This window comes from Lampetra fluviatilis, chromosome 49 (genome assembly GCF_964198595.1).
Source record: "Lampetra fluviatilis chromosome 49, kcLamFluv1.1, whole genome shotgun sequence".
NCBI classification, from domain to species: Eukaryota; Metazoa; Chordata; class Hyperoartia; order Petromyzontiformes; family Petromyzontidae; genus Lampetra; species Lampetra fluviatilis.
The window spans coordinates 4266977-4288109 of NC_136323.1; the positions used below are offsets into that span (position 1 = coordinate 4266977).

General features: G+C 53.6%; 1 protein-coding gene across 5 annotated transcripts in view; it reads left to right on the forward strand.

Moving 5' to 3' along the window:
• The window catches only part of LOC144948475 (formin-binding protein 1-like), a 73660-nt gene that overhangs the window by 36730 nt on the left and 15797 nt on the right, over positions 1-21133 (forward strand). For all 5 annotated transcript variants that reach the window (XM_078877969.1, XM_078877970.1, XM_078877971.1 and 2 more), the window contains exons 2-9: positions 3058-3173; positions 6530-6586; positions 7538-7685; positions 9102-9164; positions 11138-11242; positions 12139-12267; positions 13585-13731; positions 15712-15990. In XM_078877969.1, coding sequence (XP_078734095.1) covers positions 3058-3173; positions 6530-6586; positions 7538-7685; positions 9102-9164; positions 11138-11242; positions 12139-12267; positions 13585-13731; positions 15712-15990 — 1044 coding nt within the window. The remainder of the gene's footprint in view (positions 1-3057; positions 3174-6529; positions 6587-7537; positions 7686-9101; positions 9165-11137; positions 11243-12138; positions 12268-13584; positions 13732-15711; positions 15991-21133) is intronic.

A 21133-nucleotide genomic window follows, 5' to 3' on the forward strand; every position in this document is an offset into this window, starting at 1 on the left:
GGTAAGTGTCAGGCCATCGTGGTTCAACTTTGCCACGTAAAAAAAAATCTACTCCGTAAATTTCTTAGCCGGGATCACACGTAGCAAGCGTCTCTCCTCACCATCCCTCCATTCTACTTCATAAAACTTGGCAATACTTTCCTGAAAAAGAGTCATGAGACTCGGCGAGGCTTTCCCTGGGTACAAAGACAAACTGTTTTTATTTTTTTCAGGGAAGGCCCACTGAGCTATGTAGCTCTTTTTCAGAAGCAGCCTGGCCACAAATGATAGCTCAACGGAGTGGCTTATCGTGTGGAAATTTATAGCAGGCAATTACTGTAAATGCATGTTTCGAGATGTGGAGGGAAAAACCGGAGGACCCAGAGAAAATCCACGATCACGGGGAGAACACGCAAACTCCAGACATACGGGCGTCAGGCTCGGGATTGAACCCACAACTGTCTGTGTACTCGGCGAGCTAGTTAACATCTTGCCACCGTGGGTGAACAGCAGTGACAAAAACAATACAAACCGCAAAATCCTATGCACTGATATTCCAGAATATTGATTCCTTGGGGGTGAAGCAAGTATTTATTCCTTGGTGCACTTAGTTCCAGGGGAGATCACATTTTCTCTGACACGAGCTCCCAATGCTCATCCAGACAAGACACTTGAATGTACATCTCGTCGGCTCAGTCCGCAGCAAGAATTCTACGCTGCTGCATACATCGACGGACACACAATGGCTGGGTTCGGCCTTGCTTCCTGTGCGCGTGTGCTTCCCCGCTGCTTCTGGCTGCCGCGCTTCTGACCTCCCCGCCGCACATCCAGGAAGCGGGCGTCCAGATGCGTTTAATTTTCGCGGCTTGTACTGAGGCTGCCACTACCACCACCACCACCGCCGCCCCCCCCACCCCCCAAACCCTCCGCCACTCTGCAGTGTCGAGCTTTGACACAGAAAACCTGAGGATCGTTACACGGCGATGTTACTAAGGAACTCTCCCCACGTGAACTGTGACCTCTGGCCCGGTATGCCGGCTCTAGCTAGGACTGTAATAATAGTGTTCTGTACCTTATGCCGAGGGATGCTGCCGCAGTGCTGTAATGGAACAAAAACAAGCCTGTGTTTAGATTATTTGTCTGCCTTGGATTTCCACGTGATAAGCCACGCCATTAGACTCTCATTTTGTAGCCAGGTCGCTTCTGAAAAAGAGCCTACATAGCTCAGTTGGGCCTTACCTGGTAAAAATGTTTTTAATAAACTGTTTAATTTAATTGCGAGCTCAATGAACTTGAAAATTCAGAGGGTACCAGTTCGGTTCCATCTTGGCCCGGCATTTAGAACAATGGTAACATTTTCTTACACCCCCCTCTCCTGCCTCCCCTCTCCCTCCACCCCCCATCGACCATGTGTGCCTACCGAGCAGTTTTAAGACGGTTCATCCACGGTCAGTCCATCGGCAAGTCGCGTGTGGTGGGCCAAACGCTGGGATATTCCCACCTCTTCCAAGACGGCTGGCAAGCGTGGAGGAGTAGGCCGAAGAAACACGCCCGTTACAGCTCCCCTCCAGTGGAGGCCCTTCTGCCGGGAGTGGCGCGAGCGAGCGCATCTGCCCGCGCAAAAAATCGAGACCGCCGCGACCGTGGTGTGTCTAGCCCCAGGGGGTCGGCAAACCAAAAGAACAAGGAGAGCCTTTTTTTTTCGACCTCGGTGTTTGAAGGGCCGCGATGCACATGGTGAATACAGGAGCGACGGCCCTTAATAAATAACGTCCTGAAGCGGTCCTTCAAGAGCCACCGCGTGCGGGCCTCCGGAACCGCAAGGTTGCCGACCCCCTGGGTCCAGCCGGTGCTTTGTACGCATGACCTCGAGTCGCTCGCTCGTCGTAACTCGGACACCGCTCACGGAAGCCGCGTTGCTCTTTCGATATCGCTTTATTGTGACCGTGCCGCAAGTACATTTGGTAATCGCGGCCAGCCTTACGGCGCGAAGGAAGCCGCTTTGTGTGTGTGTCACAAACGAGTGGAGGCTCTCTGATAGTTTCACAGTAGAGAGGGGGGACGACGACGACAATGTCACTCTGTGTGTCCCAGGTAAATAATATGAAGGCCATTTTTCAAATTGGACCACGCGTTTGGGACGGCGACACCGCACCAGCACGTAGTGGTCTCCTTCGTCGTTTTTTAAAACCTCACGGGATCTTTAGGAATCTTTAACGGCTGCTGTGAAGTGGGCGACTTCGTGGTTAATACACCACAGTATTAACCGGCGTGGTTTATTCGTGGTTAATACTCGCGGTATTAACCAGGGTGGTTTACTCGTGGTGCGGTTGTAAATTAACACCGCTCAGACTTATTTATCCTTTGTCCCCCTCCACTTATTGGACATCTCAGTGGATGCAGAGCCCATCGCTTTGAGTGCATTACGACTCCATATTAATCGGGGGAATCTATTATTCAATGGCGGTGGATGTAATATTTATCAACCTTCGGGAGGACAAAAATCAAAGGGACAAGGTGCTCAACCCCTCCCACTCCTCGTCGATGCGTCACGTGCGCCGTTGAAGTTTGCGTGTTCCGGTCACGCAAGTCACCGCTAACGTTTGCAAATAAGCAGAGTATTCGGCGATGCTGCATTGGCAGTGGTGCACAAGCACAATCTATGGTGCTATGAAGAAGGGCCATTGCCCGAAACGTCGCCTGTCATGTATGTATTGTTTCCTTTTTGATAAGGCCAACGACAACGACCGCCATTCACTGACTAAGTGGCGGTGACGTCACCGCGGCACTTGTGCCAGGCTGCGTGCCCTTCGAGGCTATCGCATGAAGTGTCGAACGCCCACTGGCAGCAGGTCACGGGGCATAACCCTGCAGGTGCCGTGGGCTGCGCGAGGCCGAGGGTGTCACCATCTCCTCGCACCGCCTTCCTGCCGACGTGAGCGCCACCGCTTGGGCGATCGCCGAGCAAACGCTTACGCGAGCGTGCGGCACACGGGCGTCGGAGAGCGTTGCGGAGTCCCGTGCGCGTGCATGATTTTTCTTCCCCCTTGCCTCGGCGCGTGCGTGACGCGTGTGCAGGATCAGTTTGAGGGCGTGGAGCGGCACACGCTGTGGGGCGTGGAGTTCCTCGAACGCTTCTCCAAGTTCGTGAAGGAGCGCGCCGAGATCGAGATCGGATACGCCAAGCAGCTGCGGTACGGTCCCCGCCCCCCCCCCCCCCCCGCTGGTTCTCACCGAGCACCACGCACAGCGCGGTGGAGCGCTCTCTCTCCCGCGCCAGCAGCACCCAGGCGCCATCACCATCATCCACCTTCAGGCAGCAGCTCAAGGCTTCTTGCCTGTTCAGGATCTCACCTGTCCAGGCTTTTCAGCTGTCCAGGATCTTGCTTGTTCTGGATGACATGAGCTTCGGCTCCTGCCTCCGAGTTCTTGATCGAACAATGCATCCGATTCATTAAATACGTGCGCGTCCTAAATAGCATTTATTATGATTCATTATATTGTTATGAAGGGTGGCATCGATGGCGCCCTGTTGTTTCCCTGCACGGTCCCCACAGAAGTGCCGGGCGCTGGGTTTATCGACGCTCCAGTCGAATGAACTCTCCGCGCCACTCCCACATCTCGACGAAAATGGCCAAAACACATTGCCTTGGCGACTTGCCTCCCTCCCCCTGCCCCGCCACCCCCCCCCCCCGCTGTTGGTAATGGAAACATCTGCACATCGCCCCCCCTCCACCATCCGCCGCCGCCCCCGATAAAAAAATTGGACACAAAATGAACGTTGGTGAAGATGAGAATCCGGCCCTCTGTGTCTCTCTTCGCACAAAAAAGCGCTCATTCACAACGGCGGCTGGCTGGCTGACCGGCCAGCCGGCTCGGAGGTCACAGCGGCTGAGCTGGCACCCGCTGACATCCTGTGTTCCGGTCCACGTTTTAGCCGAACCGCTGCGTGTGTTTCTTGCTGCCGCTACGTCGCGCACCCCCCCACCCGCCCGTCCCACCGCTGTCGTGCGACGAGTCAGTGGCAGGGCGGATTGGGGAAAGTTGCTACTCCCCCCCCCGACTGAGTTGGAAATGAGGTCACTGGTGGGGACACCAGAGGCAGCTCCCAGGTGGCTTTCCTTGACTGCGAAATTCAAGTTCCTCATTCATTGTTTGACTCCATACAATGTACCCCCCCCCCCCCCCGTGTGTTTACAGTCACTCCGTAGTGTTTACGGCACAGCAGCTGCTTTTCAGTGTCTTGCTGTTTAGTTCTCGCAGTCGGCCGACGCGGTTATCGTAACGTGCGTCATCTGTGCCACGGTGGCTAGGAGATGTTTACTGCCTCGCCTGGTATACAGGAGATCGTGGGTTCGATCCCGATCCTGACGCCTGCTGTATATTTGGAGTTTGCGTGTCTCTCTCCCCGTGGTCGCGTGAATGTTTTCTCCGGATCCTCCGGTTTTCCCCTCACATTTAGACTCAACGTCACGCGTTTATAGTATTTGGCTGCTACATATTTCCACGTGATAAGCCCCTTCGTTGAGCTATAATTTGTGGCCAGATTGCTTCTTAAAAAGAGCTAAATATAGCTCAGTGGGCCTTACCTGGTAAAATAAAAGAAACATTTGTTTAGTTTATAGTTTAATGGTTTAGCTTAAAGGGACGCCGATTTATGATTAACGGTCACGTTGATCGGCGCCGCGATCACGCCGTGCGTGCGCGTGTCACGAGCGATCGAAAGAGGTGCACGCTCAAACGCAGCTGTAACAGCAACAATAATATCGCTAAAGGTCACTGCGACTGCGCACTAATGAGCAATGTGAAATATTCTCAGCGGCAGCCGACGCGGGGGGAAGGTCACTGCGCGCTGGTGGTGCCTTCCCGGGGAAAAACGAAATCGCCGCGCGTCGCGTCCTACGACGTTCGTGTTGCGGTATCCGCGAATCGGTCTTCGGCCGCGCCGTCGATATCGTCCCTGAGTTTGCGATGAAACGTTGGCAGCTGGCAGCGCACCACCCCGTGTCTGCGGGCAACAGCCCCCCGGGATATTGTCGCAGAGAAAACCCGGTTTAATCGCAGGCAGTGGCTGATACCCGGAGTTGAACTCAGTTGACTCGGCAGTGTTGGCTCAAAGTATGTAGATGTCTGAGCCACCAACCCTTCCTCCTGTGCTTCCTAAATATTATTAATCGTTAAGGGTATTTATATATTTTATTTTTGCCTCTGACAGATGAGACTGTCTGCGTGTTATACGAGCCAGACTCTACGGGGGGGGGTCTCCTTTTCTAGGAGGGGGGTGGTTTGCCTCCAGAGCTAAATTTGATTTAGTGGAAGAAAAAAACAACTTAAAAAAAATATTTTTTCCCCCGCAGCTTTATCGTGACCGCGCTACCTTTGACGAAGAGTCCGTTCGCAAATTTCGCAGGGGCGGTGCGAGCCCCTCCCGTGTTGTCAGAGAATGGCCCGTGGAAGCAGACATCACAGAGCTACCTCTGAGATCCTTTCTGCGACTGACCTTTTTAATTCTCGAGAGGTGAAATGTTGACCATATTAATTGAGGAACTCGATTATTTTATGATGGGGTTTTTTTCCGTGTGTGCATTTGTTGAGACCATCAATTAGCCGAGACCATAAACCCACGACGCTTTAAGTCGCAGGCAGTTGCTGAAAACCTGGATTCGAACCTGGGCTCTCAGTGGTGCCGGCTCAAAGCTCTCTGACCTTCGTGCCACCCAACGACGCTGAAACGCCCCTAGTGGCTTTTGGAGTCACGTAAATCAAACAAATTTATTTTGCGAAGATAATGTGTAAGGTACATTATTAATTGCGTGTTGTTGTCTTTCCCACGCACCTGCGGTTGGCTACGTACGATGTGAAAGAAGTTCGGCATACGTACTACAGTATAACCCTCCACTCCACCTGCCAGAGCCAGTGAAATCAAGTTGTCACGTGGGCGAATGTGCCAATTGAATTGTTTTTTGAGCTAAACCTGTGGAGGAGAAACATTAGACCCAGCATCGTCAGGCATTAGCGGTGGGGCGCAACGGTGGCTAGGAGATGTTAATTACCTCGCCCAGTATACAGGAGGTTTGCGCGTCTCTCTCTCCATGGTCGTGTGGATTTCTCTCCGGGCACTCCGTTTTTTTCCCATTCACATTTCTAAACATGCGTTTATAGTATTTGGCTGCTATACATTTCCACACGACAAGCCACTTCATTGAGCTATCATTTGTGGCCAGGTCACTTCTGAAAAAGAGCTACATAGCTCAGTAGTGCCTTACCTGATAAGTTCAGTTTTAAATAGTTTAACACATCGTCAGCCACCCGATCTGGCTCATTAACGAGGTGCCCGTGACCGCCGTCACGAGTGGATTGTTGTGACTCGCGTGATTCGGTGCACGCAGCGCGACGCTCAAGGTTTCGACGTTGATTGAGGAATCGATGGGACCGTTACACCTTTGCCAGGTGGGGTTCCTACGAGACGAGAGGCGGTTTTTGCATTCGTACCATCCGGTCTTCCTCCTGCGACCTGCTGACGGGATGTGTCCGCTTTGTTTCCTCTCAGGAGCCTGGTGAAGAAATATCAGCCGAAACGCAACTCGAAGGACGAGGATGAGTACAGGTGAAGGAGGAGGGCGTGAGTGAGTGAGTGAGTGGGCGAGCGACTGAGCGAGTGGGTAAGTGATTGAGTGAGCAAGGGAGTGGGCGAGTGAGTGAGTGTGTGAGCAAGGTAGTAAGCGAGCGGCTGAGTGATTGAGTGAGTGGGCGAGCGAGCGAGTGTGTGAGCAAGGTAGCAAGCGAGTGCGTGGGCGAGTGGGCGAGTGGGTGAGTGGGCGAGCAGGTGAGTGAGTGAGCGAGTGGGCGGGCGGGCGAGCGAGCGAGAGAATGGGTGAGTGTGCGTGTCAGTGTGTGAGCGAGAAAGTGAGCAGGTGAGTGGATGAGTGAGTGAGTGAGTGAGCGAGCGAGTTGGCGTGCGAGTGGGCAAGTGAGGGCGGTGATGGAACAGGACACAGGGCAAGAGGGTCATGGTATGGCGTGAAGTAGATCAGAGATGCAGCACGCCACGCTGGATTTGCAATCCAGAGGATGCCGGCTCGATTCCATCTCCCGGAGCAAAAGTTTCTAAAATACCTCCCCCCCACTGCCGCCGCCTCTGTAATTGTGTACTCCACAGATGGCTGATCCGGTGGTGGGATAATGTGTGATGTGTGGGTACTCTTCTTCCACGACGTCCGGCATAGCGTGGAAGAGTAGGCAAAAACATTACCATCCAGAAGTGCTCTGTAGATATCCCTCCAGGGGCTCTCTCTAGAGCTCCCTCTAGCGGAGGCCCTTCCGCCAGCGGAGGCGAGAGCGAGCAATTGCAGGGCTGTGCCTTTGCCTACATGGATCACCCTGTATAAGCGCATCCCTCCGACGTTAGACCCGCTTCCTGTTCGCGCCTGCCCTGTAACTCTGCCATATCTCCTCCTCTTTCCTTCCTCCTGCACTTGTCTTTCCGTCTGCTCCCCCCCCACTCCTTCCCCCTGCCGCCCCCTCTTCCGCACCTCCCCCCCACCGCCCCCCCACGCAGGTTCTCATCGTGCCGGGCGTTCCTGGCGGTGCTCAGCGAGCTGACGGACTACGCGGGTCAGCGCGAGGTGGTGGGGGAGTGCCTATCGGGCGCCGTGGTGGTGGAGCTCTTGCGCTACACGCAGGAGCTCAAGACCCAGCGCAAAGCCGTACGTCGCCGTGGGGGCCGCGTGCGCGTCCGTCCGTCTCGACTGTCCGTCCGTCTCGATCGGTCGTTCGATGCTTGCGGAGCTTCACGGCGGTTTGAATTCGGCGGCCGCCCTGATTAATGCTGATTAAAATTGTTTTTATAATCTAAACATGATTTTTATTTAGCAGGTAAGGCCCACTGAGCTATGTAGCTATTTTTCAGAAGCTACCTGGCCACAAATGACAACTCAACGAAGTGGCTTATCAATGTGGACATTTATATCAGCCAAATACTCTTAAACGCGTGACGTTGATTCTAAATGCGGAGGCAAAAATTGGAGGACCCGCAGAAAAATCCACGTGACCACGGGGAGAGAGACACCGCAGACTCCAAATATACAGCAGGCGTCCGCTGTTTAGTTTGACGACCTCACCATTGGACGGTGGTATCAACGAGAACAACTTTTTTTCTTACTACCAAATTTCTCGTTGTCCTTCCCCCGCACCTCCTATTAGCACGGTTGGTGACATATGGTGCGAAAGAAGTTCAACGTACATATAGTGGACACCACTGCGGACCTATGTCGTGGTCTCATTTAGAAAAGATAATTCCGCCAATTAAAAAAAAAATTTCCTGCAAAAAATTACTCGATTGGGATGACACACAACAATCACTGCTACGCTTGCTTACCCTGAAAAGCCTCACTGAGTCTCAAGACTCTTTTGCAGGAGGGTCCTGCCAAGTTTTTCGCAGCAGGGTTTGCTGCTGCTGCTGTGTGTGATCCCCAATTGAGTAATTTTCAGGTACACTTAGCATTGGGATGTTTCGGTCCAGCACCGGTTGACATTGCATTGGGGTTTTGTTTTTGCTGTGGCAAGAAACTGGAGAACCCAGCAGAAATCCATGCTAAACAGGGGGGAGGGCGGGGGGTGGGGGGAGAACATAATAACTCCAAACGAAGACAAAGATTGCCTGTACAGCCTGAACAGACTGTTGGGGCAAGTGCTGTTAGCGAGCACCAATAAAGGCCGGCACGGCACACGAGGGGGTGGATGGCCAGCACCACACCCGGCCGCCTTTTTCTCCCTAGGGGCAATGTATACACACCACACAGGGTACTCATTTGAGGCTCGATCAACCTAGGGGCGGTACAGGACCGGTTCAGATAATCGTCACAAGTGTTGTCTGTGAGCGGGGATCGAACGCGGGCCGCCGGGTTCGTAGCGCAGCGCGCTAACCGCTACACTACCGCTCCCTCATACAAACTCCACGCACACACTCCCTCACACCAACTCGCTCGATCACACTCTGCAGAACCGGGGAATCGAACCCAGGCCCCTTGTTGCCACGCGGCACGAGGGACGCTGCGGTGCCACCCCGCTGGAGAGTGTTCTAGGATCCATCCAGTCTCTCACCATCGTGTCTCTCTCTGCAGCTGGTTCACGATGGACGAAAGGCTCAGCACCACGTGGAGAGCTGCCTCAAGCAAATGGAGACGGTAACCGACGCACTCACACCACCACCACCACCACCCCCACTCACACCACCAACCACACCATCGCCACCACCCCCACTCACACTGCCACCACCACCACCACCCCCACTCACACTGCCACCACCACCACCACCACCCCCACTCACACTGCCACCACCACCCCCACTCACACCACCACCACCACCCCCACTCACACCACCACCCACACCATCGCCACCACCCCCACCCCACACCACCAACCACACCATCGCCACCACCCACACCATCGCCACCACCCCCACTCACACTGCCACCACCACCACCACCCCCACTCACACCACCACCACCACCACCCCCACTCACACCACCACCACCACCCCCACTCACACCACCACCACCACCCCCACTCACACCACCACCACCCCCACTCACACCACCACCCACACCATCGCCACCACCCCCACCCCACACCACCAACCACACCATCGCCACCACCCACACCATCGCCACCACCCCCACTCACACTGCCACCACCACCCCCACTCACACCACCACCCACACCATCGCCACCACCCCCACCCCACACCACCAACCACACCATCGCCACCACCCACACCATCGCCACCACCCCCACTCACACTGCCACCACCACCACCACCCCCACTCACACCACCACCATCACCACCACCCACACTCACACTGCCACCACCCCTACTCACACCACCACTCACCACCCACACTACCACCCACACCACCATCCACACCACCACCCACTCACACCACCCACACCACCCACACGCACACCCACACCACCACCATCACCACCCACTCACACCATGACCACCAACCACTCACACCACCACCACCCCCTACCCACACCACCACTCACCACCCACACTACCACCCACACCACCATCCACACCACCACCCACTCACACCACCCACACCACTCACACGCACACCCACACCACCACCATCACCACCCACTCACACCATGACCACCAACCACTCACACCACCACCACCCCCTACCCACACCACTCACCACCCCACACTACCACCCACACCACCACCCACATCACCACCACCACCCACACCACCACCACCCACTCACACCACCACCACCCACACCACAACCCCCCACTCACACCACCCACTCACACTGCCACCACCCCCTACCCACACCACTCACCACCCCACACTACCACCCACACCACCACCCACACCACCACCACCCACACCACCACCACAACCCCCCACTCACACCACCACCACCCACTCACACCAACCCCCACCCACCCCCCTCTGACTGCCCCTCTGTTCAGTGTGGCGTGCGTGTGTGTGTGTGTAGCGGTTAGCGCGATGCGCTATGAACACGGCAACCCGGGTTCGATTCCCGCTCACGGCCAACACCAGTGACGATTATCTGAGATTATTTGAACCGGTCCTGGGCCTCTCCTAGGTCTACTCAGCCTCAAATGAGTACCTCGTGCGGTGTTTAAACATCACCACTGGGGAGACAAAGACAGTCGGGCATGGTGCTGGCCACCCACCCCCTTGTGTATCGTTCCAGCCTTCATAGGTGCTCGCTAACAGCACTTGCCCCTACAGTATGTTAAGGCTAGATGGGGGATCTTTGTCTTTTTGCATTTATGTGAGGAGCGTTGGTGCAGCAGCGGTCAGCGCGTTGCACTGCAAACCTGGCGACCAGAGTTTAGTTTACACTCGCAGCCAACACCAGCGAACTGGTCCTGGCCCTCCTCCAGGGCGACGTAGCCTTAAAAACGAGTACTTGCTACGGTGTGTAAAGATCACCGCTGGGGAGAAAGAGCCATCCGGGCATGGTGGCGGCCATCCCCCACCCCCCTTCGTGTGCCGTGCCGGGCCTTCACAGGGTTGCTGCTTCTCGCAAGCAGCACTTGCCCCCGAACAATCCTGTCGATGCGAACACGGGGGACGTTTGTCCCCGTCGTGAACCCCCCTCTTCTGCCCTCGCAGAGCAAGAAGAAGTTTGAGCGCGACTGCAAGGAGGCGGAGAGGTCGCTGCAGAACTTTGAGAAGCTGGACTGCGACATCAACGCCACCAAAGCCGACGTTGAGAAGGTGAGCGTCGCTTGAACTGAACTGGGTTTTTTTTTCTTTCTCATCGAGCTCTTTTTTGAGAAGCAATCTGGCCACGAATGAGAGCTCGACGAAGCGGCTTATCGTGTGGAAATTTACACCAGCCAAATTATCTAAAACGCGTGACGTTGATTCTAAATGTGGAGGGGAAAAAAACGGAGAACCCAGAGAAAAATCCTAGTGACCACGGGGAGAACATGCAAATTCCAAATATACAGCACATTTCAGGGTCGGAATTGAACCCACGACCTCGTGTATACCAGGCGAGGTAGTTAACATCTCACCACCAAGGAAGCCCTCGACAGAATTCAACATCAGTCGCCTCCATATCACTCTTCTATCGCTACTACTACTACGACTACTGTGGTCACAACGTGAATCACAGAGACAAGATATCCGTGCCACTCAACCAGCAGCCACCCAAACCTTACGCACCCCCCCCTCTCTCCTTCATCTCTTACTCCTCCGTGCACCCCGCTCCTCTATCTGGAATCCCACACCCACTCTCCTCCTCCTCCTCCTACTATTCATGCACCAACAACCGCTCTCTCTCCCCTCCAACTCTCACCTCAAACCTCCCTCCCCTCTCGTCCCGATCTCTTACCCCGCCCTCCGAATGTCCCTCTAATTTCCTCATCCCACGCGCCCTCTCCTCTTCCTCTGCCCCTCCACCTCCTCTTCGTGTCTCTTCCGTCTCTCACCCCCTCACATCCCCTATCTTCATCTCTCACCCTCCCACTCCATCCTCCGACTCCACGTGCCCCCACCCCCCACTTTCCTCCATCTCTCACCCCACCTCCTCCCTCCTCGTCCTCTTTCCTCCCCATTGTCGCCCCCCCCCTCCCCTTGCCCCGCGCCGCTCCTCGTCTCCCGCTCAGGCGAGGCAGAACTCGACGCTGAGGCGCACGATGGCGGACGAGAGCAAGAGCGAGTACGCGTCGCAGCTGCAGCGCTTCAACACGGAGCAAAAGGAACACTACCATGGCGTCATGCCCAAAGTGTTCCAGGCAAGTCTCGTACCATGCACGCGGCCACAACAACAACAGCAGCAGCAGTGGCAACATCATCTACACTCGCAGCATTATCAGCGACAGAAGCATCATCATCGTCAACAGCATCGTCATCGTCAATAGGAGCATCATCATTGTCGTCATAATCAGCAGTTGCAACAGTAGCATCATCATCATCATTGTCATCATCAGCGTTTGCAACAGTAGCGTCATCATCATCATCATCATTGTCGTCATCATCAGTAGTTGCAACAGTAGCAGCTTCATCAACAGTAGCATCATCAACGGTAGCATTATCAACAGTTACAACAGTAGCATTATCAGCAACAGTAGCATCATCAACAGTAGCATCATCAACAACAGTTACAACAGTAGCATCATCAGCAACAGTAGCATCATCAACAGCAGCATCATCATCAGCAGAAGCAGTTACAACAGCAGCATCATCAACAGTAGCATCAACAACATCGTCATCATCATTATCAACAGAAGCAGCAGCAGCTTCATCAACAACAGTAACATCAACAACATTGTCATCATCATCATCAACAACAACAGCATCATCATCATCAACAGCAGCATCAACAACAGCATCAACAACAACAACATTGTCATCATCATCATCATCAACACCAACAGATTCTTAGCAAGTTGCGGCGACATCACCACGGCACTCGGTCCAACTCTGAGGTCACGGGAAGCGTCGAATGCGGCTCGCTGCCAGGAGGTCGGGAGGTCAGCAGGTCATGGGACAGTTCCAGGTGGCACGGGTTATCTGACGCAGAGAGGGAGACTGCACAGCCTGTGCCGCTTCGCCACACATTGTAAAAAATATATATAAACTGGAAAGTGTTGTTCAAAACGAAGTTGTAACACTGATCGGTGGTGCAGTGGTTAGCGCGCTGCGCTACGAACTCAAGCGCCCCGAGTTCGATTACCGCTCACGGGCCAACACCAGTGACGATTATCTGAACTGGTCATGGGCCTCCCCTAGGTCTACTCAGCCTCAAATTAGTACCTGGTGCGATGTGTTAACATCACCGCTGGGGCGACAAAGGCGGCTGGGCGCGGTGTTGGTCACCCACCCCCTCGTGTGCCGTGCCGGCCTTCATGGGTGCTACTTGCTAATAACACTTGCCCCAACAGTCTCTTAAGGCTATACGGGGGAATCCTTGTCTTTGTGAGTGCTCCTAGGTCGACTCGGCCTCAAATTAGTACCTGGTGCGGTGTGTAGTAAGCATCGGCAACAAGGGAGACAAAGGCAGCCAGTCGTCACGTGAGTAACCGTGCGTTTTCCGCCGCGCGCGTTCGCAGGGTCTGCAGACGCTGGAGGAGGGCCGCATCGTGCGGCTGGGCGACGCGGTGAAGCAGTTTGCCGAGTCGGAGCGCCGCGTGTTGCCCATCGTCGCCAAGTGCCTGGAGGGCATGACCCGGGCAGCCGACGCCATCAACCACGGCAATGTGAGGGCGAGCGCCCCGGCGCATACTGGGCCCTGACCAGGGCTAACCAGCGCTCACCAGCGCTAACCAGGGCTAACCGGGGCTAATCAGAATGAGTGTTTGTTTATATTGGAGCTCTTTTTTTCAGTTTGAGTTTTCAGTTTCATTTATTTGGTATAGCCCAGTGAGCCATTCGACTCTTGAATCGGGTGCAACCGCAACAAACAAAAAAACTAAAACATGAACAAGAAAACATCTTAAAGTGACTATGCGCAAACAGAAAAATCCAGGAAAAAAACTGCAAAAAAATTTTCCAGGGCTGGGTAACCCACAGTGGCGTTGGCCTCGCCACCGATGACGTGGGATTTTTTTTTATGAGAAGCCCATTCAGTCAAGGAGGAGGACCCACAGAGAGCCTGGGTAATTGTTTTGACAGTGGCCGGTTCTGGCCGCCTTCCCACACGCGCTTATGCGGTTTTACCTCCTCGCCTCTGTGCGATTACAACATTCTACAGTGTTTTGAGATGCAAATCACATGAATGGCGATATATACGTCTATATATAAACATGAATTATTACATGCGCACATACATATCATCCGGTTATTATCGAGTGGATGTTTTCACTGACGTGTGTGCGTGTCTGCGGAGTGGTTAGCACAGCGCTTAGCTGTGCCACAAACCCGGCGATTCAAGTTCAGTTCAAGGCCACGGCTAACATTGATGACAAGTGGTATCTGAACTTTTCCTGGACCTGCTCTAGTTCAACTCGGCCTTAAATGAGTACCTTCTGCGGTGTGTAAACGTTAATACTGGGGAGATGAAGATGGCCGGGCGTGGTGCTGGCCAAAGCACCCCCTCGTGTGCCGTGCTGTCCTTCACATGCACTCGCTAACAGCACTTGCCCCAACGGTCTGTTAAGGCTACACGGGGGATCTTTGTCTTTTTGCATTTATGTGAGGAGCGTTGGTGCAGCAGCCATGATCAATCCACTGCTGGGCAAATGCCTACCCAATCCGTCACCATCTCTCATGGTCCCGCTTTGCAATTTAATGATAATTAATTTATCTAGGAGAGTTACACTGAGCCGTCATAGGTCTCGTTTTCAGGAGGCTCCTGCGTCGGTTAATCTTTTACTTGTGTAGTGACGACTTGACACACTTCTCTTGAGATGGCACTTTATTGAAGACACGTTCACGTAACATCAGGCGGAGACCCCCACTGCAACAGCCCCGAGTCTTCCGCGCATCTTCCCCTTTTATACCAACACGAGGCCACGCTCCCTTGCCGAACCTTCTCGCTGACTCTGGACGCTCGCTCCACCGGCAGACTCCACCGTCCTCTTCCGTCACCTGACCACGCTCCCTTCTCGAACATTCCCGTGGCCACCAGTCCCTTCGCACCCACAATTGACTCCCCTGTCATTACCTCCCGTGGCCACCAGTCCCTTCACACTCACAACTGACTCCCCTGTCATTACCTCCCGTAGCCACCAGTCCCTTCACACTCACAGCTGATACCCCCGTCATTACCTCCCGTAGCCACCAGTCCCTTCACACTCACAACTGATACCTCTGTCATTACCTCCCGTAGCCACCGGTCCCTTTGCACTCGCCGGAGTACCCGGAGAACACCCACACCTTGCGCGAGGGGGCAACACTCTACCCCGCCCCCCCCCCCCTCCGTAAAGCTGGAATAAACGGATTGCGATGTGTCCACATTTTGCTGCACCGCATTCTCCTGGCATAGCCAGGAGTACGGTTCCTCCTCGACGCCCACGGGAGGAAGGAAGGAAGTTTAAAACGACATCTGCGTGTGCGGTCATCCACCAACCCTCGCCACCGTTGCTGCCTTCACAGCGCCGGATTACAGTCCACGCCACGTGCAGTGTGGCCACCGTCACCGCCACCGGCTGTAAAAGTCCAGCCAGCACCTGCGACGTAACCGCCCCCCCGCCCCCCCCCCCCGTCTTCATTTCCCTCTGCCGTCTCTCCCGGGGCAGGACTCTCAGCTCGTGATAGAGATGTGCAAGTCCGGCTTCGAGCGCCCGAGCGACGTCGACTTTGAGGACTTCAGCCAGTACATCGGCAAGGCCTGGCCCGAAGCGTCGGGCGGCGGAGGCGGCGGAGGCGGCGGGGGCGGCGGCGGCGGCGGCGGCGGCGGTGGCGGCGGTGGAGGCGGCACGCTGACGTCGGCACAGCGCTCCGACGGACGTCCCGACATACGGGGCAGCGTCGGCCGCTCCAAGACCAAGCTGTGGCTGTTTGCCAAGAAGAGCAAGGTGAGAGGGATCGGGCAGCGGAGGGTGGGCGGGTGGGTGGGCGGGAGGACGAGCGTGCCCTGACCTGTGCTAGACAGGAGGGCCGAGCTGCCTTGCGCGGTGTGTACGTCTGGCTGTCTGGCTGTCTGGATGTTCTTGTCCTTGTGTACGTCTGGATGTCTTGCTTGTCTGGCTGTTCATGTCTGTGTGTACGTCTGGATGTCTTGCTTGTCTGGCTGTCTGGATGTTCATGTCTGTGTGTACGTCTGGATGTCTTGCTTGTCTGGCTGTCTGGATGTTCTTGTCCGTGTGTACGTCTGGATGTCTTGCTTGTCTGGCTGTCTGGATGTTCATGTCTGTGTGTACGTCTGGATGTCTTGCTTGTCTGGCTGTCTGGATGTTCATGTCCGTGTGTACGTCTGGATGTCTTGCTTGTCTGGCTGTCTGGATGTTCTTGTCTGTGTGTTTGTCTGGCTGTCTATCAGCCTGTCTGTTTGGCTGCCCATTCGCCTGGCGCCTAGGTAATTGGTGAAGCGGTTAAAAAAATATTTTTCCTACGCCTGCCTGCCTCAGTATATCTTACAGACTGTCTGCCTGCCTGCCTATCTGTCTGTACATACTCTATATATACAAACAGTACATATGTCTGTCTGGCTACCTGGCTGTTTGCTTGTTGTCTGTCAACCTATCTGACTGTCAGGCTGCTTGCCTGCCTGTCTGCCTGCTTGCCTGCCTGGGTGCCTGCCTGTCTGTCTGCCTGTCTGTTTTACTGGACTTGATTAGGTTTGGAGGGAAGAGATTCATACGATAAAATCTTCGCACTACCAAGTGTGTGCGCGTGTCTGCGTTCGATTTCCGCTCACTGCCAACAACACCAGTGACGATTATCTGAACCGGTCATGGTCCTACCCTCGGTCGCCTCAAATGAGTAGCTGGTGCGGTGTGTATACATCACGACTGGGGAGACAAAGGTGGCCGGGCGTAGTGTTTGCCACCCACCCGCTTGTATGCCGTGCCGGCCTTTTTAGGTGCTACTCGCTAACAGCACTTGCCCCATCAGTCTGTTGAGCCTATGCGGGGAAGTCTTTGTTAGTTTCATGAACCCAGCTCAAGCTGCTTTATAGACTGCATTGATACATTGTATTAATATCTCTCCGGCTCCGTGCGCAGTGATTGGTTGTCGTGGTTGTGTTCACAGCCCTGTGAGCGTCTGGGTTCGGCCGTGACACCGTTCGACATGCGCTTTGAGATGCAATAACCCCGCGACCGCTCGTTAGAAAACGTTAACCGATGACGACGACTCCGCCTGTAATTGTAATGCAGTAAAACCTTGGATTGCGAGTAACTTTGTCTGCGAGTGTTTTGCAAGACGAGCAAATTTTTTAAATAAATATTAATTTGATGAACGAGCGAGGTCTTGCAATACGAGTAGTACGTGCATACGCTTTGTCTGCCGAGCGTCACGTGATCACAACTGATACACGAGTGCTTTGGATTACAAACACGTTTCCGGAACGAATTATGCTCGCAATCCAAGGTTTTACTGTAATTTAACGGTGGGTGACGACACTATTTATTTAGTTATTTTTACGCAAGAACACCACGGCAATTGACGTGAACATCTCAAAAGCATTCCGTTCCGGCCAACGACCGCGATTCGACAACGCCGTCGTAATCTTGGCGGTCGAATTATGGTTGTGATTTTTTTTTTGTAAACCCAATTAAAATCCGCGGTCGTTAGCGGCGCGTTCGCGTGACACTTGGATGCGCGCGGGAGCAGCCGGGAGCAGCTGGGAGCGGCTGGGAGCGCCGGGCTTAAACCCGAACAAGGAAGCGCTTCCCGAGTTCCGGTTACCAACCCCGTCTGCTACGACCTGGGACGTGAACAGACAATTCTGCGTGGGCGTGACGTCGATGACTTTTGTGAGATCCTTTGAACTATATACATAATATATATAGCCATTCCTCTTAACCGTAAATAGGGATTCCTCTTAACCGTAAATAGCCCAGGGCGGGGAAGGAGGGCGGCATTGCTGCCCTTCTAGGGGTGGACGCAGCTGGGGTTGCCACCTGTCCTGGCGTTTTCCAGGATCGTCCTCTTGTGGTGGAGGCAGCTGTGATGTCTTCTAAGTCCTACGAAGGGGGGGGGGACATTAATGGTCCCGGGGTATTGTCAGATGCGTCGTAGTAACAGTAAGAATAATACGACCATAGTGACGATGATCCACCACTCCAGACAATGCGTTTGCGTGCAGTTCTCCCCACTTGTAGTGGTTTGAGACGTTGGTCTGTCCACGATATGTGACCCGTTTGTTTTTGACCTTAAGAGTCCGCAATCCAAGCTGCGGCAGCTGATATTAATGAGCAGCGCAGCGGCTTTCTCCGATTGAGAAAATAGTTTCATAATTGCATCGATTTTTTGTTTGCTGCAAATAATCTATTTCACTCTGATTTTGCATCTCTCTGGTTTGAGCTATAATCATTTGATCAATATTCACTGCTTTCTCCGGCCCGGGTCAAGGCAATGTGACTTTACAGGAGAGTTCGATTTGTATTGGATCAACTTTGCAAGAGTTACCGTGACCCCATGTTACAGACGAACAGCAGCGCTAACGCAACAGAGTAAGTCCCTAGTGGCAACGCAACTTTGCAATGAATCTTCATTGATGTTGGATCAACGTTGCAAGAGTTATCGTAACCCCACGTGACAGACAGACAGGGCGAGTGCACAGAGCAAGTCCCTAGCGGCAACGTAACTGTGTGCAAAATTTTCGTTCATATTGGATCAAGGTTACAACAGTTTTCGTAACCCCACGTGACAGACAGACAGGGCGAGTGCACAGAGCAAGTCCCTAGCGGCAACGTAATTGTGTGCAAAATTTTCGTTCATATTGGATCAAGGTTACAACAGTTTTCGTAACCCTTCCCCCACAACCACCCCCCCGTGTTTCAGACAGACGGACAATGCTTAATGTAAAAGCATTTTCAACCGTAGTTGGCAAGCATCGCTAAAGAATTTGATTCTGGGATGGAATCGCTATCCTGAACCGTGACCATCCATGGAGTCGTGAGTGGTGTGTGGGAGGGCGGCACGAACCGGTACCCTCCGCCCCCGCCGCCACCCCCCTCCATGAAGGTATAACGGTAGTAGGCCTGATTGTATCTTATTCTTGGTTCTTTCGAACCAAGAATATGAATCCCTGCAGTCACGAAAGCTTTAAATCGAAATTTGATTGTATCTTATTTATAAATCCTTACCTTGACAGCTGCCTGAATTAATGACCTTTGGGACCAGTTGGGTTAAGTGTATTTTTATACGACAGGAAGCTTAGGGGGGGGGATGGCCTTGGCTCGAAGGTTTTTGTCGAGGTCGGACCAAGGGTGGAGGTCATGTCGCTCAGCGACCCTGAGCCAGTGGCGGGTATTCCACATTCCTCTACCGGGGACCGGTCACGACATGCGACATGAACGACCGTTGGCTTTCCACAAAGTGGTTCTCGGTTTTATTGGGTTGATGATGATAATAATTAGCATAGGTTAATCAGGGTTGAGGTCATGAGGTAACCATCGCCGATGCTGCTGCTGGTGACGTACCGCAGATATTTTACGACAGCGAATTCAATTACAACCTAATGAATAAAAAAAAAGCGTACGTCCTTTACCAAAGAAAGCCTCACAAACAAAGTCTCAAGACTTTTTTTTTCAGCAGGATCCTGGCCGTGAATTCCCCTTAGTGCAGTGACGAGAAGGGAACCGTGGAACCCGGAGAAAACCCAGGAACCATGCGTGTCCGAGGAAGAACCTCTGAATGATACTGAACAGGAATTTGCGGACTTTAGGCGGCGCGGTTATCCATCGGAATTTGGAAGCGCGTGCGCGCTCTCGTACGGCGCGTTCGTTTCAGTGCGGGTGTAACGAGACAAAGATCCCCCGGATAGCCTTCACAGACTGCTGGGACAAGAGCTTAGCAGGGTGTTTGAGTAGAATGGTGCGGGAGGATCACAGCGGTGCTGCACCAACAGCCGACGGCGCGAGGCTGCGGCTGCCGGCTGCTGCGGAGGTTCCCGGTCTATTTTAATATCAACATTGGCGTCACACGGAGCTCCCGTCCGCTGTGTGTGCGTGTGTGTACGTTGAACCGTACGTAACCAACCTTGTTAATCGGAGGTGCGGGGGAAGTACAACAAACTAAACGCTTAAAGCAGTTCTGAAGAAATTATTTTTCAATCTAGATTTAAAAGTGCATAGCTCCCAGTGGGCTTCCTAATATGGGAAGGAAGAGCGTTCCAGATGGCCAGCCAAAATCCACCGCCATTGTGAGGATGGCTGGATTAATCTTCTTGGTTCTTTCGGTAAAGTCACGTAGAATAGAAATAATAAAAAAATAAAAATATAACATAATAAAATAATTAATTCAGACTCTGTCTTCCCGACAGACCTGTTCTTCACCTGAGGACGGCTGCTTGCGTTGTGGCCGAAACGTCGTGAGAATTATTTTATTATGTTAGATTTTTATTATTTTATTATTTCCATTCTACGTGACTTTACCGAAAGAACCAAGAAGATGAATCCCTGCAGTCACGAAAGCTTTAAATCGAAAGGATGGCTGGAGTTCATGGTGACGGTCGGTAGTGACCGCTTCGCTTTGAGATTAACGAGCCTGCAAAGACGTGCGCCAGCTACGTGGAGGGGGGGGGGGTGTGGAGAGACAGACAGACAGACGGAGGACACTTCGCTTAGACGGCTTCGTGTCCCGACTAACTGCCGCTATCATTAACAAGAGCTCTCTGACGAGGAGACGCGTTTGGGTGTGCGTGGCGTCAAACACGAATGCAGGAGGAGGCCCGTGGTGGTTGTTGAGGTGAAGTAATACCGGAGATGCTGCTAAGCCGTGTGTCGCTTTGCCGGACACAAAAAACCAACCTCGCGTCCCGAACGCGAGATGTCACTTACCCCCCCGCTACCGCCAAGTCCACGCTTCATTCGCCCTGACCTCTAACCCGTGACCCCTGACCTCACCCGTGACCCCTGCCCTCTCACCCCAACGCTCTGCTCTGCTTCCTCTAACCGCGCGCCTCTTCCTCCTAACCCCGTGTGTGCTTTTGCTGCTTCTCATTTATATTGAAAGCCACTTTCATTGCTTTGGCTTCCTTTTAAATTTAAT